Genomic DNA, 17,655 nt, shown 5'->3' with positions numbered 1-17,655 from the left:
TATGTATTCCTTTTGCCTCAGCTTCCTTGCCATTTTTAAAATCCCCTTTGCACTGCAGTTGCTAATTAATAATAATTGTGACAGGACTAAATAGGGCTAGACAATATCAACAAAATCAGTAGTCAAATCTGGAAAATCTCATAAACATATTGTTTTGTTTTTGTTTAGGTCAACTTTTTTGTTTGGTCAACTGAGGGCAGAGAGTTGGTAGACATGCAAGACATCTGTGTTGTGAGCGTGTGGTCAGTGCGCTAGCTGGTTGAACCAGCAGCCAGCCCTGCAAAAGAATGATGTGAATGAAAAGAATGTACTCAGATAAGTCTCCTCTCCTGTCCGTCCTGTGGTTTGCTTCCTTTATAACCTGTGCTGGAATCTGATTCCAGTTAAAGACGATGACGAACAGACAGTATGGAGACGCACTGAAAGTTGATCCGTAAAGCTTGTGAATGGTGTTATCACGTATAATGTCCTACTGCCAAGCTCTACCGTGTGTGTGTGTGTGTGTGTGTTTGTGTGTACCCCCACAGTGCTTAGAGCTCTGTGTTACCCCTCATCTGCAGCTGGTACTTTAATGCAGAAAGACGGCTCTCTCCTTCATTCCTTGTGTGTGTGTGTGTGTGTGTGTGTGTGTGTGTGTGTGTGTGTGTGTGTGTGTGTGTGTGTGTGTGTGTGTGTGTGTGTGTGTGTGTGTGTGTGTGTGTGTGTGTGTGTGTGTGTGTGTGTGTGTGTGTGTGTGTGTGTGTGTGTGTGTGTGTGTGTGTGTGTGTGTGTGTGTGTGTGTGTGTGTGTGTGTGTGTGTGTGTGTGTGTGTGCGTGTGCACGCACAAGCATGTATCAAAACGCTGCCTTTGTGCATAGCTGCTCAGTGACCTCAGAGAGTGGACAGGCGACCTACCACCACAGTATCCCTCAGCAGAAACACACACAACATACCCTGCATTTGGATGTGTGATGAGTAAGCGATGCCCTTACAACAGTGGTTCTCAGCCTGTGTTACGTGTACCACTGGTGGTACTCAGAGGAGTTTGGTAAAAATACATAAGTGGAGTGAAATATTGATATTATACTACAGGTAGTTCTTCTGACCTATAGCAATTGGTTGAAATAGGCTCTCCAGCTGTGCTAAAATGAGCATGACATCACACCTAGCCGTTAAATAGAAGGTTAGAGAACAGATTAATCACATTATAAATATCATCAGTTTGCACGGGAAGTTCACAAATGTAGTAGCTAAATCTGTCCGATGACCCGTCATCAAATTATTAGCTTGGAAATGCAACAAAAACTAAAAAATCTCCATGGATTCAAGGAATAAATCGGCCTCCTGTGTTAACTGTGCATAGCTGCTGAATGTGATGGTAGGTCTACACACCTGTATTTTAACATCAGTTATTATGGTGGTACTTGGAGAGACATATTTTCTGTGGTGGTACTTGGCGTAAAACGGTTGAGAACCACTGCCCTACAAGACACACACAGGGTCTACTCTACACACGCACGCACACGCATGCACCCCTCGGAACACTGTCGTCATCCACAGGAATTCTTGTCTTTCCATCCACAGGGTGTGTGTGTTAGTAATACTAGCCCCGAGACAGATCAGAGATCAGCTGTGACAGTGACACGAGTTTAAACTCTGGTCCCCCTTGTTTGTTTAACAGGAACCACCGTAGATTTGTAATGCATCTCTAATTACAGGCGTCTCCTTTCCAATGGCCTTTTATTTTTTAAATATATTTTATTTATTTGCAGAGGCATTGGAGCGTTTAAGCAGATGTGACTGCAGTTAGGAAGTGAGCGCCGCGGTGTCACTGCTCATTGTTATGACCAGAGAAACGGGAACGGTTCTGCTTGGGATGGCCATAGCAAAAGCCTTCCACTGTGACATTACCCTTGTGGATATTTCAGCTTTTGGAAAATATGTGCATGACAGTATAAATATCCCATTTTCAATAACAGTAGCTTTATTTTCCCCATCACGCTGTCCTTTCTCGTAGGGGTGGGCATATCGCCCACCCCTACATTGTATCGTCGAGACGATACAATGTCTCCACGATATGCCTTTTCAGAGATATCGTATATATCGTGATACAATTGAGGAGGCCTTGTAAGAAATCCTGTTTAATTGTTAATACAGAGATTCGTTGCAGAATTCAATTTAAACCTGCATTTTGGTCTAAATCAGTAGTTCTCAAACTTAAAAATGTCAAGGTCTCCATTTAACTCTGACACTATACGGTAAACGGGTCCATTTGGTTTCATTTGTATACATACTTGTAAAGTTCAAATTACACCTCCCAAAAGGAACCCAGAGAGTCTAGTTTTTGTGAAGTAACTTGACAAATAACCATAAAAATTTGAAAAAGAATCGTGATAAAATCGTGTATCGTGATACAGCTTGGGAAAATATCGTGATATTTTATTTTTCCATATTGCCCACCCCTACTTTATCTCTCTCTCTCTCTTTCTCTCTCTGAATGCCAGGGACTAACACTCGTGCCATGTTTAAACACGACCGTTTTGTTTCATCTGCCGCCCCCCCCTCCTGAACCCCCACCCTCCCTTCTGCTCTCTCTTTCCTTACCTTCTGTTTTTATTTTGGCTGAAAATGCGTTGGATTATTTCAACACAATTCCCCTTTATCCTAGCAGAAGCCCGCTTCAAGTGGTGAGGATTACGTCGGTAAATACATTTCCTTTTGGTACAAAGCCGCAAAAGCCACTCACCAGTGAAGAGGGGGGGAGAGGGGGGAGAGGGGGGGGGGACCTCGATAAGAAAATTGCGCCAAGCAGGGTGCCTCACCTCACTGCAACCCCCCCTCCTCTTAACACCCTCTCTCTGCCTTTTCTACACCTCCATCCCTCTGTTCCTTTGCACGTCTCTAATTCCCCGTAGTTTCATTTTTCATTTCCCTCGACCCTCAAGAAAGATTTCATTTTTCCGTGGCCTGGCAGGCTGCTTCCCAGCGTGATGCACTAATAAAGAGAGTGTCTGGCTCAGCCAGGTAGGGGGTTCATTCAGTACCGCAGCCTGTCTGCTGCCTGGTCTGTTATTAACCCATTTAGAACGGGTACACATTTTGTGTATCATTATTTTATGCTTTAACTATTGAAAAATAGCAGATATACAAGCTCACAGCGCTGCGAGCTTGTAGATCTGCTATTTTTGAAAAATCGTGACAATTAGAATTTTGACCCGATTCTATAAGTGTCATTTGATGTGAGGTTCTCAAACCTTTTCATGTGAAGGACCCCCAAAATGATATTTATTTGGCCATGGACCCCCATCTCAAAATATTTAGTTCCAGGGACCCCCCCAGAAGCAAAGTTTCAGTTACAAACGTTTGCTTTGAAAATACATAATATTCAAAGATGTAGCACACATTTTCACGACTTTTTCAAAAATAGCAGATCTACAAGCTCGCAGCGCGGCACTCGGTGCCGCGCTGTGAGCTTATATATCTGCTATTTTTCACTGGTTAAAGCATTCAATCATTTCTAGGCCTAAATGGGATAACCAAGTTCAACCTGGCATCTCTATTCTGGGCATGCCGTTTAAAATGTTATTTTTATTCAAATCCTTTTTTCTTTTTTTAAGAAAATGAGTCTTGACGCATTTGTCGTATGACAAAATGTACTGTTTGGTCACTATAACAGTGCTGTACAGTCACTATACAGTATACCACTATACTATAGTGCAGGGGTCTTCAACGTTTTCAGGCCAAGGACCCCTTAGTTGAGAGGGAGATGAAGCAGGGACCCCCACAATCTGTTCATAGATATAGTTTCATTGTCAACAGTGTATTTTGGATTCATGTTAATGTGTGTTTTCAGATATTTAACCACTTGAACAGTCAATACTTAACCTTAGTCTGCTCTTTTCCCCCTCCAAAGCTCTTTGCCGAAAATAGTCGATTGTAGATCTGCTATTTTTGGCTAAAGTTCTCAGAATATGGACGCTAGGGTTCAAGTGGTTAATATAAGAAAAGGGGAAAAAACAAGTTATTATCACACAAAGATTTTGGAGGACCCCTTGTAGTAACGCTGAGGACCCCCTAGGGGTCCCGGACCCCCTGTTGAAGACCCCTGCTATAGTGGTTAATACAGTTCTAACCGACTGTTGAAGGCTGAAGAAAAGAGTGTGTGTGTGTGTGTGTGTGTGGTTTTTGCAGCAGTGAGCATGACATCCAGCCGAGCAGTCTTGAGTCCTTATGGTTCGACTTTATTTTAATTGTTTTATTCCAGACTTAAACCCCCACTAAAACGTATTACTCATGGTTCACAATCGTCCTAAATTAACTCTGCCTACGAAATGAAGTTAAGTGCTTCTCGCCAACGTGGTCTGATTCCAATCACCGAGGTCCCTGCGTGAAATAACTCTGTGCTGTAATTGTCTTAATCTTTTCAATACTCGATATTCAGTGGTACTCTGTAGACTAACTAATCTCTTGCACTTTCTCATTTCCTCTCTCTCTCTCTCTCTCTCTCTCTCTCTCTCTCTCTCTCTCTGTCTGGTCCTGCAGTATAACTTTGTGGGGAGGATTCTTGGTCCTCGAGGACTCACAGCCAAGCAGCTGGAAGCAGAGACTGCATGCAAAATCATGGTGAGGGGCAAGAGCTCCATGAGAGACAAGAAGAAGGTAAGCGCCATTAAACCACACACGCACGCACGCACACACACACACACACACACACACACACACACACACACACACTGATACCAGTACTTTAAAGGTTTTAACCCACCTTAAAAATATGCTCCCCCCCATTATTTCTTTCAGTACATAACCTTCACAAAAAATGCCAAAACAAAACCCTAATGTAACTGCTTAAATATTAAATAAAACCAAGCCCCTTTGTGTTTACTTTACTTTTACCGGTGTCAGGAATTCACAGGTAGCTGCCCCAGTTCAGCAAGAGCTGATGTTAGGTTGCCTTCATGTGATTCATTCAGTCAGTACCTTTCCACAATGTATACAGTCAAAAGACAACACCGTTGTTCTTTAGGGATCTGTGCAACAAAGTATTTCACTGTTTCTTAAGACAAACCTTTCAAACCGACTACATGACTAGTGGGGTTTTCAATACATTTATGTTCATAAATAATGTTGAACCGACCAGTATTTCTGTTTCATAGACTAGCTGCGCTAGTCATCCCTATTTGACACACCAGTGGCTACAATGGCTATATTACATACTATATTATACAGTCGCGACATGTTTTCATGACACTGTAGTATGATGAAGTATAGGGAATTAAAAAACATGGCGTAAAAATACATATGGAGATAAGAGGTTTCTGCCCGACAGCAATGATGCGCAACATGCAGTAGTGATTTCAGTTAAGTGTCAGTTTTCATGTAAGTGACAGGCGGGGGCCTTCCTCCAATCATGATCAAGTGGGTGCGGGCCGTGGTGCGCATAAGGCCCGCCCCACTGACCATAATTGGAGGAAGGCCCCACTCTATCCTGATTGGAGGAAAACTTGTCACCCAACAGTTTTTGAAACTGCTTTTTTCTCCTCACTGGAGATAAGGCTGAAGTCCAAATATGGACCAAACACTCTAGTACTTTTGAAATTACCCTGTGTGTCTCTCACACACACACGCACGCACGCACGCACACACGCACGCACACACACGAGGGAGAGAGTTGACGCCTGTCTGATGTCTGCATCCAGATATCTGATAGCACTGGCTGTCAGAGGCTGTGCAGTGGAAAGTGCAGAAGGCAGGAGTGCACCAGACTGCAGGCCAGGAGCTGACTCTATTCCTGGACTTTTAAGAGCCGAGCAGCTGAGGCCTTTTATGCCTGTTTGGGGCCAGAGTTTAGATACGAGTTCAGATGAGTTTAGATAAAGGCTCAAATGGTTTGGTTACATTGGGATTTAGTTGGTCCTTTTTTTAGGGTTATTCTTTTCTTTACAAGGCGAGGAAACGGTTGCATTAATTGTTTTTGCGCTTCATTCTAAATCGTGTTCCAGGTGCAGTAGCTGAATCTCAGCAACACTTGTTTACTTACCTTGGGCACTTAAACTTTGAAGTCGTATGTTTTCCTTAGCAGTTATTGCTCTCTCCCTTTAATTTACCAGGCAGTAGTGCTGCTTTACAATTCATTTGCATAAGTCAGGAGGAGAGAAGTGTATTTTATCGTGCACACATGGGAATGCCCCTACACACACACACACTCACACTCACACACACACACACACACACACACACACACACACACACACACACACACACACACACACACACACACACAGTGTACGGGCTGCATCAATGGTAGGATGTGCAAAGACTCCCAGCGGAGGGCTACGCTCCTAGAAGCGCAGTTTGCCGCTGTAGGGCCTCCCCTTCCCCTTTTCTCTTTGTTTTGATTCTCTATTCTTGGCTTAATTCCCACCTCTTCTACCTCAGTACCTCTTTAGTGCTTTTCATTACCACGGCTCGCGATGGAGATGTTCATTTAAGGTTCCTTTTTGGAATTGGATTTAGCGAGCGTTAGTGGTGGGTGGGTGAACACACTAGTGAGCGTGTATACTCCCTCTCTCTCACACACACACACACACACACACACACACACACACACACACACACACACACACACACACACACACACACACACACACACACACACAGACGCCAGGAGAGCTCACCTTCCTCACACCTCATTTGGAAGTTGCTCTCAGCTCGTTGCATTAATCTATGATTATCTCCCTATAATCTTAAAGCTTAATGACCTACGTCCTGCTTGTTTTTTACGTCTGTGTGTCTGTGGGACCTGTCCAAACTAAAGCCCTGGACAATTACCCCACCATCATTAATGACCCTGCTGGCGCATTGAGACATTAATGAGAGACGCATTAGCATGCGATGGCCCACCTTTTTGACATAATGGAGTCAAGGATTTTAAATGTTTTGAAAAGTGTTCCATATCGTCTGTGTCGGGTAGAAACCTTGTATGTCCAAAACAGTTCGTTTTGTATTATAATTTTGAAGATGATATAAATAGTTACTGCTATTGTCACTAGTTTTGCGTGACAGTCTTATATGGTGAAGCAGGGCTTTAGTTTACAAAAAATAAAATAAATAAAATACAAATTTGAAACTTGGAGATACTAGGTTTCTGCCGGACAGTGACGATATGTGTGTCACTTCCATTGATATTCTGCACAGAAAATGGGTGCGTAAATAGGAGGTGAGAAAAGAAAATGATTTATTTTCATTTTCTTTTTTAAAGGTAGAGGAGGCATGGCGTGTGTCTTCTCACACCTTCGCCTCACCCCACCCCCCCCCCCCCCCCCCCTCCCCCCACACTTAGCCTCGGTGCGTTCGCTCCATCTCAGCCCCGTGGCATACTGAGCAGCGGTAGCAGCTAAAGCTAAGCTAAGCCTGTGTGTTTATTCAGGATCCATTAGCGGCAGCGTTTTTATGCTCTCAATAATTCAGATGGCTGCTCTCTCCTGGGCGGCGCTGCCTGGCGGGGAAGCTGGCCCACTGGAGCTGTACGGAGGAGGAAGGGGGGGGGGGGGGGGGGAGAAGAGAGAGATTCTGCGGTAGCTGCAGGGTGAGAGAGAGACAGAGGGGTAGGAAAGCTGGGGGAAAGCCGGAGGAACAATGGCAGAGCGGAGACAAACGAGGGGGATAAAAGATGACAGGAGAGGGAGAGAGGGAGCAAGTCGTACAGAGAGGCAGGTAGAGGGAGAAATATTTGAATGTGGCGAGTATTAATATTAATGTTTTCCCTGAGGCGCAATGGGCCAGAATAGAGGAGGAGTGGGGGGATGGAAGCAGCCTAACATGCAGGATTTTTTAGACAGTGAAGATTTAAGTTGAGCAGGAATCGCTATCCAGGGAACGACTTTGGAAGCGTTGCATCCCTGCAAGTTGCTGACCCCAACATACACCATGTTTGAGTTAGGGATGGGATGATATGAAAATCTCATATCATGATTAAATCACGATTTACGATATCGCGATAATCAAAATCAATTATCCTGGGGCGGAACATTTGCCAAAACATAGCTGATCTACAAGCTCACAACGCGTCGCGAGCTTGTAGATCGGCTATTTTTTGGCAAAGACATTTGATACAGTGCAAAAAAGACTGTATCACATATCCACCTGTTTCTGCAAGGGTTTAAGTGGTACCGGATATGCAGCTCGGCAAATAAAAAGTGAATTGATCCCAGTGCATGAAGGAGGACGATTTCACAATAAGTTAAATCTCCACGATACGATTATCGTTTTTAATCACGATGAACGATAATATCGCTTATCGTCCCATCCCTAGTTTGAGTGTGTGTGAGCCTCGGCCGTGAGGTTTAGCAAATTGGTAGACCAAAGACACAAACGCAGGATAATGGTCCTCTCCCTAGCCTGCACTTCATCCTCTGATCAAACAAGGCCTAATCACAGGGGTGTGTGTGTGTGTGTGTGTACACGTACATACGTGCACACGTGCAGTTCTACAACATCTGAGCGTTTTCGTTTCTTTTTTACACATTGTGTCCATACTGGACCGATCACACAACCATTCCATAGGGACGCTCTTTTGAAAGTGCCTGTGACAACAACACACCCCTCCGGCGCCACGCTCCGTCTCCTTTCTCTATGGGGTCTTGTCTAGTTTGTTATTCCTTCCCCCAGCCTTCAGATGCGAGCCCACAGGGATGTTGTTGGCCCTTTTTGATGACTATTGTCTGCACAACGAGAAGGAAGGAAGCTCCCCTCGGAGCCTGATTTCCTTTCAAAGTTTCATCTAACATGGCAGCTTCAGCCGTCTTGCTCTTCGCGCCTTGTGCAATAACGCTAAATGGAGAACAACAGCAGGAACACGGCCAATTAAATTACGCATGTACGAGGTATCGATCACCTCTGCAGCGAAGGTGGGCGGGGGCTCCCTCCCCTCCCCTCTCCAGAGCAATTCTATAATCCTGCTTTGGCGAGCACGCAAATGTGCAATGGTGTAAAGTAACCAGGTACATTTACTTAAGTACTGTCTTAAGTACAGTTTTGAGGTATTTGTACTTTACTTGAGTGTTTCTAGTTTTCAGTACTTCTACTCCACTACATCCCGGATCCAAATATTGTACTTTTACTCCACTACATTTATTTGAAAACTTTAGTTACTAGTTACTTTGCAGATATAAATGATTATATTATAAAACATACATGCACTTTAGCCCTATTCTATACCTTGGCTATTTGAAAATAGCCGATCTACGTGAGCTTGTAGATCTGCTTGTAGATCTGTTAAGTACTAAGTACATTTTGATACCAATACTTTTGTACATTTTGATACCAATACTTTTGTACTTTTACTCAAGTACATTTTGAATACAGACTTTTACTTGTGACGGAGTATTTCTACATTGCAGTATTGATACCTTCACTTAAGTAAATTATTTGAGTACCTTTTCCACCACTGCAAATGTGATATTACCGTGAGCAGCAAAGGTGGCAGTTTAGGTTTGAGCCACGGTTAGCGAGCTTTACGCCTCGCACTTTTTTACTGGAATTGCTTCATGGCAAACGAATTAGCTTTGATTTGTAGCTTTATGTGTTTTCGCTGATTGTCCCATCGTATAATAGCTGAAGTTGTGGGATCAGCACAGTCACTGGCAGAACACATTAGGCCTCCAGCTCACGCCTGCACCCTCTGCCAGCTGGTTGACAACAGGCATGGCACAGCTTCTCTGTTTTCACCACTCAAGGAGTAATGCATGGCATCGGCAATCAATAGGTTGAAGTTGATTGGTCTATTGGCGCGGCCGGCACCGCAAACCCTACTTGTCTAGCTGTTTGGGGAGTTTTAGCTGACTTGTTTTCTTTTCTCTATCTGCCTCGGGACGCTGATTGCTTGGCCGGGTGTTCGGTCCAGAGCTTGTTTCTGCTTTTTATTAAGTGTTTACAGGGGCCTATTAGGGTGATGAGAAAAGCAGAAGGATGTCCAGATATTTTCCTTGTAGGGATGGGACGATATGAAAATTTCATATCACGATTATTGTGACAAAAGAAATCGTGATTTACGATATTGTCACGATAATCAAAATCCATTATCCTGGGCTGGAACATTTGCCAAAATATAGCAGATCTACAAGCTCACAATGCGTGTAGATCGGTATTGTCCCATCCCTATTTCCTTGCAGTCAAAGATTGGCTTCTAGCGGGAGAGATGGCTCTGGACACATGGAACAGATTGTAGGGGTAGTGGGTGACTGTTAGCCGGCACGATAATTTATCTTTCCTTCTGACGTGGTACTAAAGAGAGGCTCTTAGTGCTCAAGTATTGGTTTGTTTTATAGCCACAAAGGGCAGCTCTGAGTGATTTGTGACATTGCAATGACCTGTTCCGCGAAGGCCTTAATCCCCCATGGTAAGTTCTGGTACTAATTCATATTTAGATAAGTTATTTGAAACAATCGGGTATTAGGAACCTCACTGGATTTGATTTGCATTTGATTTTGCTGGCACAAACTGCAACCCAAGTACTTGAAACTGGCTGTAATGGCTATCTGGTATTTTAATTCAGTGAGTCCCCTTCAGGCCTTGTCTGTCCTTTAGTGCCCCGGTGCCTGGCTGTCAACCCCCCCCCCCCCCCCCCCCCCCTCCCCTCCCCCCGCTTTGACCTGCTGGCATTTCAGACTCGAGTGACCCCAACACACACACACACACACACACACACACACACACACACACACACACACACACACACACACACACACACACACACACACACACACACACACACACACACCTCCACCTCCCTCTTTGGGAGCAGCCTCTGAAAGCCAGGTTAAAGGCAGGATGAGGATTAGAGATGGGACGATATAAAAATCTCATATCACGATTATTGTAGACAAAAGAAATCGCGATTTACGATATTATCGCGATAATCAAAATCCATTATCCTGGGTCGGAACATTTGCCAAGAAATAGCAGATCTACAAGCTCACAACTGGCTATTTTTTGGCAAAGACATCTGATAGAGAGAAAAAAAAAACATATCAAGTACGTATATTATATTAGTACCTTTTACCAATTATAGAGGGTTTAAGTGGTACCGGATTATGCAGCTCGGCAAATAAATAGGTGAATTGATCCCAGTGCATGACGGAGGACAATATCATGATAAATCAAATGTCCACGATGCGATTATTGTGAGTGTTTTTTTATTACGATAAACGATAATATCGCATATCGTCCCATCCCTAATGAGGATAAGGGAGGAGAGATTGAGAGAGGGATAGCTGGGTTTAAATGTTAGTATGATGGCTCTCAGTCACCCCCAACGTCAGATCAAATGAGACGGCAGCTGACCGACTGTAGCGCCTGTGGAACTTTCCCCGATTTGACACGGCTTTTCCAATACAACCGAGTTGGGGGGGTGGAGACGGGCGGGATCGAATGAAATTGACACATGGCAGCGTCTATTTCTGTAACGCTGTCTTCATGTGGAGCGTACCCCTCTCTCCCCTGTGTTAGGAACGTTGCCTTGACTTCAGGATTTATTGGGCTCCAATTGAGGGTTTGGAAGGCCCTTTGGTTGAAACAGGTGGTGTGTGTGTTTGTGCAATGGACAGTGGTGGAAGAAGTACTCGCATCCTTTTACTTAAGTAAAAGTCTATCAATACCACAATGTAGATACTGTTGCAAGTAAAAGTCCTGTATTAAAAATGTCCAAATGTACTCCTCATGCAGAAAGTTTTATAGTATTGTATAACAATAATTTTACTCCAACATCTCAGATATTGTACTCTTACTCCGCTATTTATTATTAAAAAACAGTATATTAACCACTTCAGCTCTATTTTCTATTAAGTATCGAAGAAGGGAAATACTCAAGTAAAGTACCTCAAAGTACAGTACTTAAGTAAATGTACTTGAATACTCTCCTACACCACTGGCAATGGAAGGATAGCATCTCGGTGTTGTTTTATTCATGTGGGCGATTTTCCCCCAGAACCGTTTACTCCTTGGTATCTGGTCATGGCCCTGGCATTGGATGTCAGCCGGCGTTGGGCGTGCTCTTCAAAGAGGGTGCCAGCATTCCTTTCATCTCTCTCTCTCTTTCCCTCTTTCTCTCTCTTTCTCTCTCTCCCCCCCCTCTCTCTCTCTTTCTCTCTCTCTCTCTCTCTCTCTCTCTCTCTTTCCATTCCCCCTCCCTCCTTCGTGTTTGTCATGCTGTCACTTTCTCTCACAGGGCACTCGATGACCTTGTTCACAGGCAGTCAGCCTGATGTGAGTGCTGCGCGTGTGTGTTTGCGTGCACACACGGGCGTGCATGCTCACGTGTATGCATTTCCTTCTCTCTCTCTCTCTCTCTCTCTCTCTCTCTCTCTCTCTCTCTCTCTCTCTCTCTCTCTCTCTGCTCCCATTCATATACATACCTTCACCACAGCCGCGCACACACACACACACACACACACACACACACACATATATGATGGAGAAGTGCTGCAGCCCTGGGTGGTGGGCTGTATGATGAAGGGGCTGTGTCTACATGTAATATGTATTTCTGACCCGTACGCCATTCTTCCACAGGCAGCCCCTTGTTTGAATGTCTGTGTGTCCGCGTCGCTTCCAGTTTGTGCTGAGTCACCTTCCAATCCCCACGTCCCTTAATAGGCCATAAGCAAACAGTCATGGTGAAATAATGGCCTGGCTGCTGAAACTAGCCCCCCCGCACACACACATGCACTCACACACACTCCCCCATGTTGAAAAGGGGAAAACGAGAGAAGAATATTGAACTTTTTCTCTGTGTGTGTGCGTGTGTGTGTGTGTGTGAGACCAAGTGTGTTGCAAAGAGCAGTGCCATGGCAACTGCTCTCTGCAGAGTAGAATGCTGGTGGGTGGCAATCAACTCCTAACACCTTCTCTGTGTGTGTGTGTGTGTGTGTGTGTGTGTGTGTGTGTGTGTGTGTGTGTGTGTGCTTACACACTGGCTTGCATTTGTTTTGACCTATTGAAAAACGTGTCAGGTAGGCCTCCTGCAGAGCACCACAATGCACCTCGGGCAATTATGCCACGTCTCTCTCCACCAGCGTTGAACCTGGCCAAGTGGCATGACATCACCTGGGGGGTCTGGTTCTGTTTTGGACTGCACGGGACTCTGACCTCATTTAGCATGGGAAATTATACCGCACTGCATTATGTCAATGTGAAATGAATTATTGTAGTGTGTCAGTGGTTCTGGTTTCACTTGGTTTCCTTTTGCACACTATTTGTGAAATAAAAATGTATGGTTTCATTTGTGCACTCTAGACTCTAGATTCAGAGTGCGCAAATAAAACCATACATTTTTATTTCACAAATAACTGAGTTACAGACCTGTATGGGTCCGTTTGGAATACCCTCAAAGAACCCTGGACCCCACTTTGATTGTCCTATCGCAAATCAAATGGCCCACTTAGTTGATGACGAGATGGTCGTCTCGTCTGAATAAAACGCTATTGTAGTTGCAAGGTCGAGACGGCGTGCGGGATTCGCTTATTTTGTTCTCATCGGCTTCTCAAAACGTAATGTTTGAAATTATAGTCATATTTTAAATCCCTTTTTTTCTTATCGCAGTGCAGGTTTCGCAGTAGACTCTGAGGTTAGGCCACCTTTGTCGGCCATTAAATTAGACCTCAACTCCTTACCTCAGGTGGGGGTTGAGGTGGGGGTTAGCTTTCCTAACCGCTCGCTTTCATACCGTGGAGTGACACGCGATACAACCTCAAAAGCCTTTTAGAGCTTTCTCGCTGTCTGCTATACGCATTTACCGTCAGTGAAACAGACAGACAGAGGCCATCACCCCCGCCAAGCTAAATGGAAGAGCATACTATTTAAAAATAGTATATTAAAAAAAAAGCTAATGCTTTCTATATGCCTCTGTGTGTCCTCTTCTACACTTTTCCTTCTCTCCAAAGAGCCAGGTGCAATAGGGCTTTTTGCCACAGCTCCCGGAGAAGGAAATAAAACTCAAAATGACTACTTCTCTCATCCTCCGAATTCAAATCAGGATGGATTGAAAAGGGCTCTCCATTTAACGCGGTTGAAAGGCTGTCAGGGAGTGATGGTTTCATTCTTTTCTGCCTTTCAAGGGGTGCAAGTGCTACAATATAGCTCCCTCTTCAAGCGTTTGGCTCTACCCCATTTTTCACCAAGGCAAAGGAGGAGGGAGAAAAAAAAAACCTCCCATTGTTGCCTCTTGTGTGCTATTGTCCACACACAAACATGACGGCAGGCGCTCACGCGTGCAGGAAACACACAGCGGTGCCTCCACCCTGAACAGTATCTATACACTATTCTTAGTGGAGGAGTTAGTAAAGGCGAGCCACCCCTCCATCTCTCTGCCTCTCTGATCCCGTCATCCATCCGTCTTGCCTTGTGATGTTAATTGCCGTAGGGCGAGCTGTCGTCTGCATCTCTCTGAAGCAGGGGATCTATTAAAGCAGGGTGTCCTTTCAAAGTTGAAGCTAAATAGCTGACTAAAGGGCCACGCCTGTCATCCCGCTTCTCTTCAGAGTCCCATCGTCCTCGTGTGTGTGTGTGTGTGTGTGTGTGTGTGTGTGTCTGCGTGTGTGTGTGTGTGTGTGCCACTCTCTTTCACTCCCTCTGATATGCCATGCTACTACACTGACTCTCCAACACACCCACACTGTCACATCCACTCACTGTGTCTCTCTCTCTCCCTCTCTCTCTCCCTCGCTCCATCTCTCTCTAGGAGGAGCAGAACAGAGGAAAGCCAAACTGGGAACACCTAAACGAAGACCTTCATGTCCTAATCACAGTGGAAGACACACAGGGCAGAGCCGAGATCAAGATGAGGAGAGCGGTGGAGGAAGTCAAGAAACTCCTAGTGCCAGCGGTGAGTACACACACGTGGCACGCACACACACACACATGCAAATGCGCGCACACACAGACCTGATGGGAGGTCTGCGTTCTATGTGCGTTGTTGTTGTTGTTTCAGGGGGACAGAGAACACAAACGATAATCGCCAAGTTGTGATTTGGATTCTGCAGGGCTGCAGATCGGGGGCTCAGTCAGTGTCACTGTTCCAAGCCTTAACATGTTTGCTCAGCCAAAGAGCTCAGTACTGTTACTGCTACCCACTACGCCACAGATGGCGCTGCCCTCCAACCCTACTGTTAGTGTCCTGTTTACCTCCGTATATAGACCAGGTTGGTCGTACACCCTCCCCACCAGCACAATGGAAAAACACAGGCCACCATGCACAAGCGTGCATCTTTTTTTTTCTCCCCCATCCCCTCTGCTACCCCTCTCACTTCTCATCCCCGCCCTCTGTGCTGCCGGAGATGACTGCCGGTGGCTCGAAGGCCACGCGCGGCGTCTGTCCGGTTGCCTGTGGCGACCAGCTGCAGGCTCCAGATCTGCCGTCAGGTGGCGAGGCCCGGGGATCTGCTGACCCGCGGAAACGAGGGCAGCCTGTGCCAAGACACACCAGGCCAGGCCAGGCCAGACCGGCTAGCAATCTGCTCCCACCGCCTCCGGTCCTGTTCATTACACCGGTAGTAGTAGAGTCTCTTAGAACGTGTATTTCTCCAACAGGGTAGTTCGGTTGTGTGTAATCTTAAAACGTCAGCTGAAATGACTTCTCACAACCGCCGCAGCTGGCTAACAATGCAGACAGCCGGAAAGAGTGTTGTTTTTTATTCTCCTCCTCATTTTGCAGCTCTCAAAACAGCCCAGGTTTAGGTTTCGTTGAGAAATGGGAGCATGAGCGATGAGAAAAGGCCTATGCCTCTATCGCTTGCATTGTTGGTTCCTCCCTGTCAGAGCCTGGCAAGGCTTCAGTCTAGCCTCAACACGAGACGGTGGTTCAATCCATTTCCTCTTGTTTTAGGATTAGTTGTCTCTTGTTATCTCTTTCTCTCGTTCTCTCTCACTCTCCCCGCCCCCCTCTCTCTCTCTCTGTGAGACTGAACGACTTGCTTTGTTTCTGACTGGGGAAACGGTAACACTGATCTCCAGTCTCCATGCTCGCAGTGAAGACATCCGCACACGTACTGTACTTGTGTTTGAACGTATGTGCTAAACTTGAGGATGATGCCGTGTCTGCAGGCGACAGCACCTTGATGAGCGAGGCAGAGTGAGTCAGTCACACAGACACGAGTTGTCTCTTACCTGCGTGCGTGCACACACTACCACACAATGAAACCTCCTTCACTGTCCTTTTTAGTCGATCAGGCCCACAGTCGGCAGTATGAGTGCCATGGAAATAGCTTTGCCACTTTTCCAGGACGTTTTCCACTTTCCCCACTTTGACAATTGTTATGTGGGTGCCCTGGTGACTCGCCAACCTGTGACCCCCTCCTTCCGACAGCGAGGCACAAGGTCTGCGTGACCCCTGGCTTTAAGCTTTGTCAGCTCGCCCCATCAATTCAGGGCGTTGACTCCTAAATAAAGTGCCATATCTCTCAAGGAGAAACCCTTACCCGTTTCATTTTTCAAACACGTCGTGGCCATTATCTCCTTTTTAGTTGCTAATGAAATCTTGAAGTTAAGCAGGTTCACTCCCTTAATTCAAATAAGACTTTTATGGAGTGAATTAATGACCCATTGCAGCACTTGAGGAGCCATTTTTCTTCCATGCATCTTTGTTCATTTAAACATAATGGAAAGATCTTTCCGTTAAATTCCCATAGTTTTTCTTGTCAAATATGAGGAAAAATGTATAGAATGTGACATACTTAAAGGCTTCTCCTGTGTACTGTATACAAACAAAACACAGGTAAAATGATTTTCCTGTAAAGCAAATATCAGTCAGTAAAGGCCCTCTTCACTTGATGAAAAGAGAAGAGACGTTCAATTTCCTTTGTTGGAATTGTGTTTTCTGTTTGTGTTCAGGACTGTGCCTTTAATGCACATTATTAGAATTACATAGACATTGGCCTAGTTTTTGGCCTATATAATTGTCAAGTGCATGCCAAGTAATTTGTCAGTGACTGGGCGGTTATTTCTGCTGAAGTCTTCTTAACTCCAACAGTCCTCTGTTTAAGAAAGTCCTGGTGCCGTTTTACCGAATGAGCTCCAAGGGCATTGTGTTCTCTTCTAGTGGTGTCTTCAGCATTAAGTGTGTTATGTACTGTATGTGTGCGAGCACGTGCCTGTATGTGTGTGTGTGTGTGCGTGCGTGTGTGTGTGTTCTTTTTACTGTATGTTTGTGTGGGTGGGCATCAGGGCAGGCTGGCAGTAATGCCCTTTATCATGCTAAAATAAATTGGATTAAGCTATGGACGTGAGCCACGGCAATCTCCAGTCCTGGTATATGCCGTGCTAATGAAGGGCATCTTCTCCACGTTTGGCAGCATGAAATTGCCTTTATTGAATCGCACAGGAAACAAAATGGGGTCACGCTTTTTTTTAAATATTATTTGTCAAGAAACGAGCTTAACTGAAGCGGGAGCGGCTGCTTGTAACCCTGGAACAGAGAAACACTGAGAGATGATAATGCACAGATGCTTTCTTATGATGTTCTTATACTGTCACTGAAAACTGCTAGTAAAGAAGATCGACTTTTTAATTCATGATCATCTTTTTTAAAAGACTTAATAGTGAAACATTGCAAGTTAAATATGTGCGCTCATGATGCGATTTAAAATACGTTTGGTTCCTTGTGTAGCTGTCATCCGCTGTAGTTA

General features: G+C 45.1%; 1 protein-coding gene across 1 annotated transcript in view; it reads left to right on the top strand.

The window, feature by feature from the left end:
- qkia (QKI, KH domain containing, RNA binding a) overlaps positions 1-17,655 on the top strand; it is a gene marked incomplete at its 3' end in the record, with an annotated part of 97,092 nt that overhangs the window by 51,369 nt on the left and 28,068 nt on the right. The window contains 2 exon segments of the mRNA XM_080750738.1: positions 4,523-4,639; positions 14,715-14,858. Coding sequence (XP_080606864.1) covers positions 4,523-4,639; positions 14,715-14,858 — 261 coding nt within the window.

Source organism: Nannobrachium achirus, assembly GCF_963921795.1.
Source record: "Nannobrachium achirus genome assembly, chromosome: 20".
In the NCBI taxonomy this organism is placed as follows: domain Eukaryota; kingdom Metazoa; phylum Chordata; class Actinopteri; order Myctophiformes; family Myctophidae; genus Nannobrachium; species Nannobrachium achirus.
The sequence above is the reverse complement of the archived record's forward strand: the minus strand, read 5'-3'. Positions and strand labels throughout refer to the sequence as shown.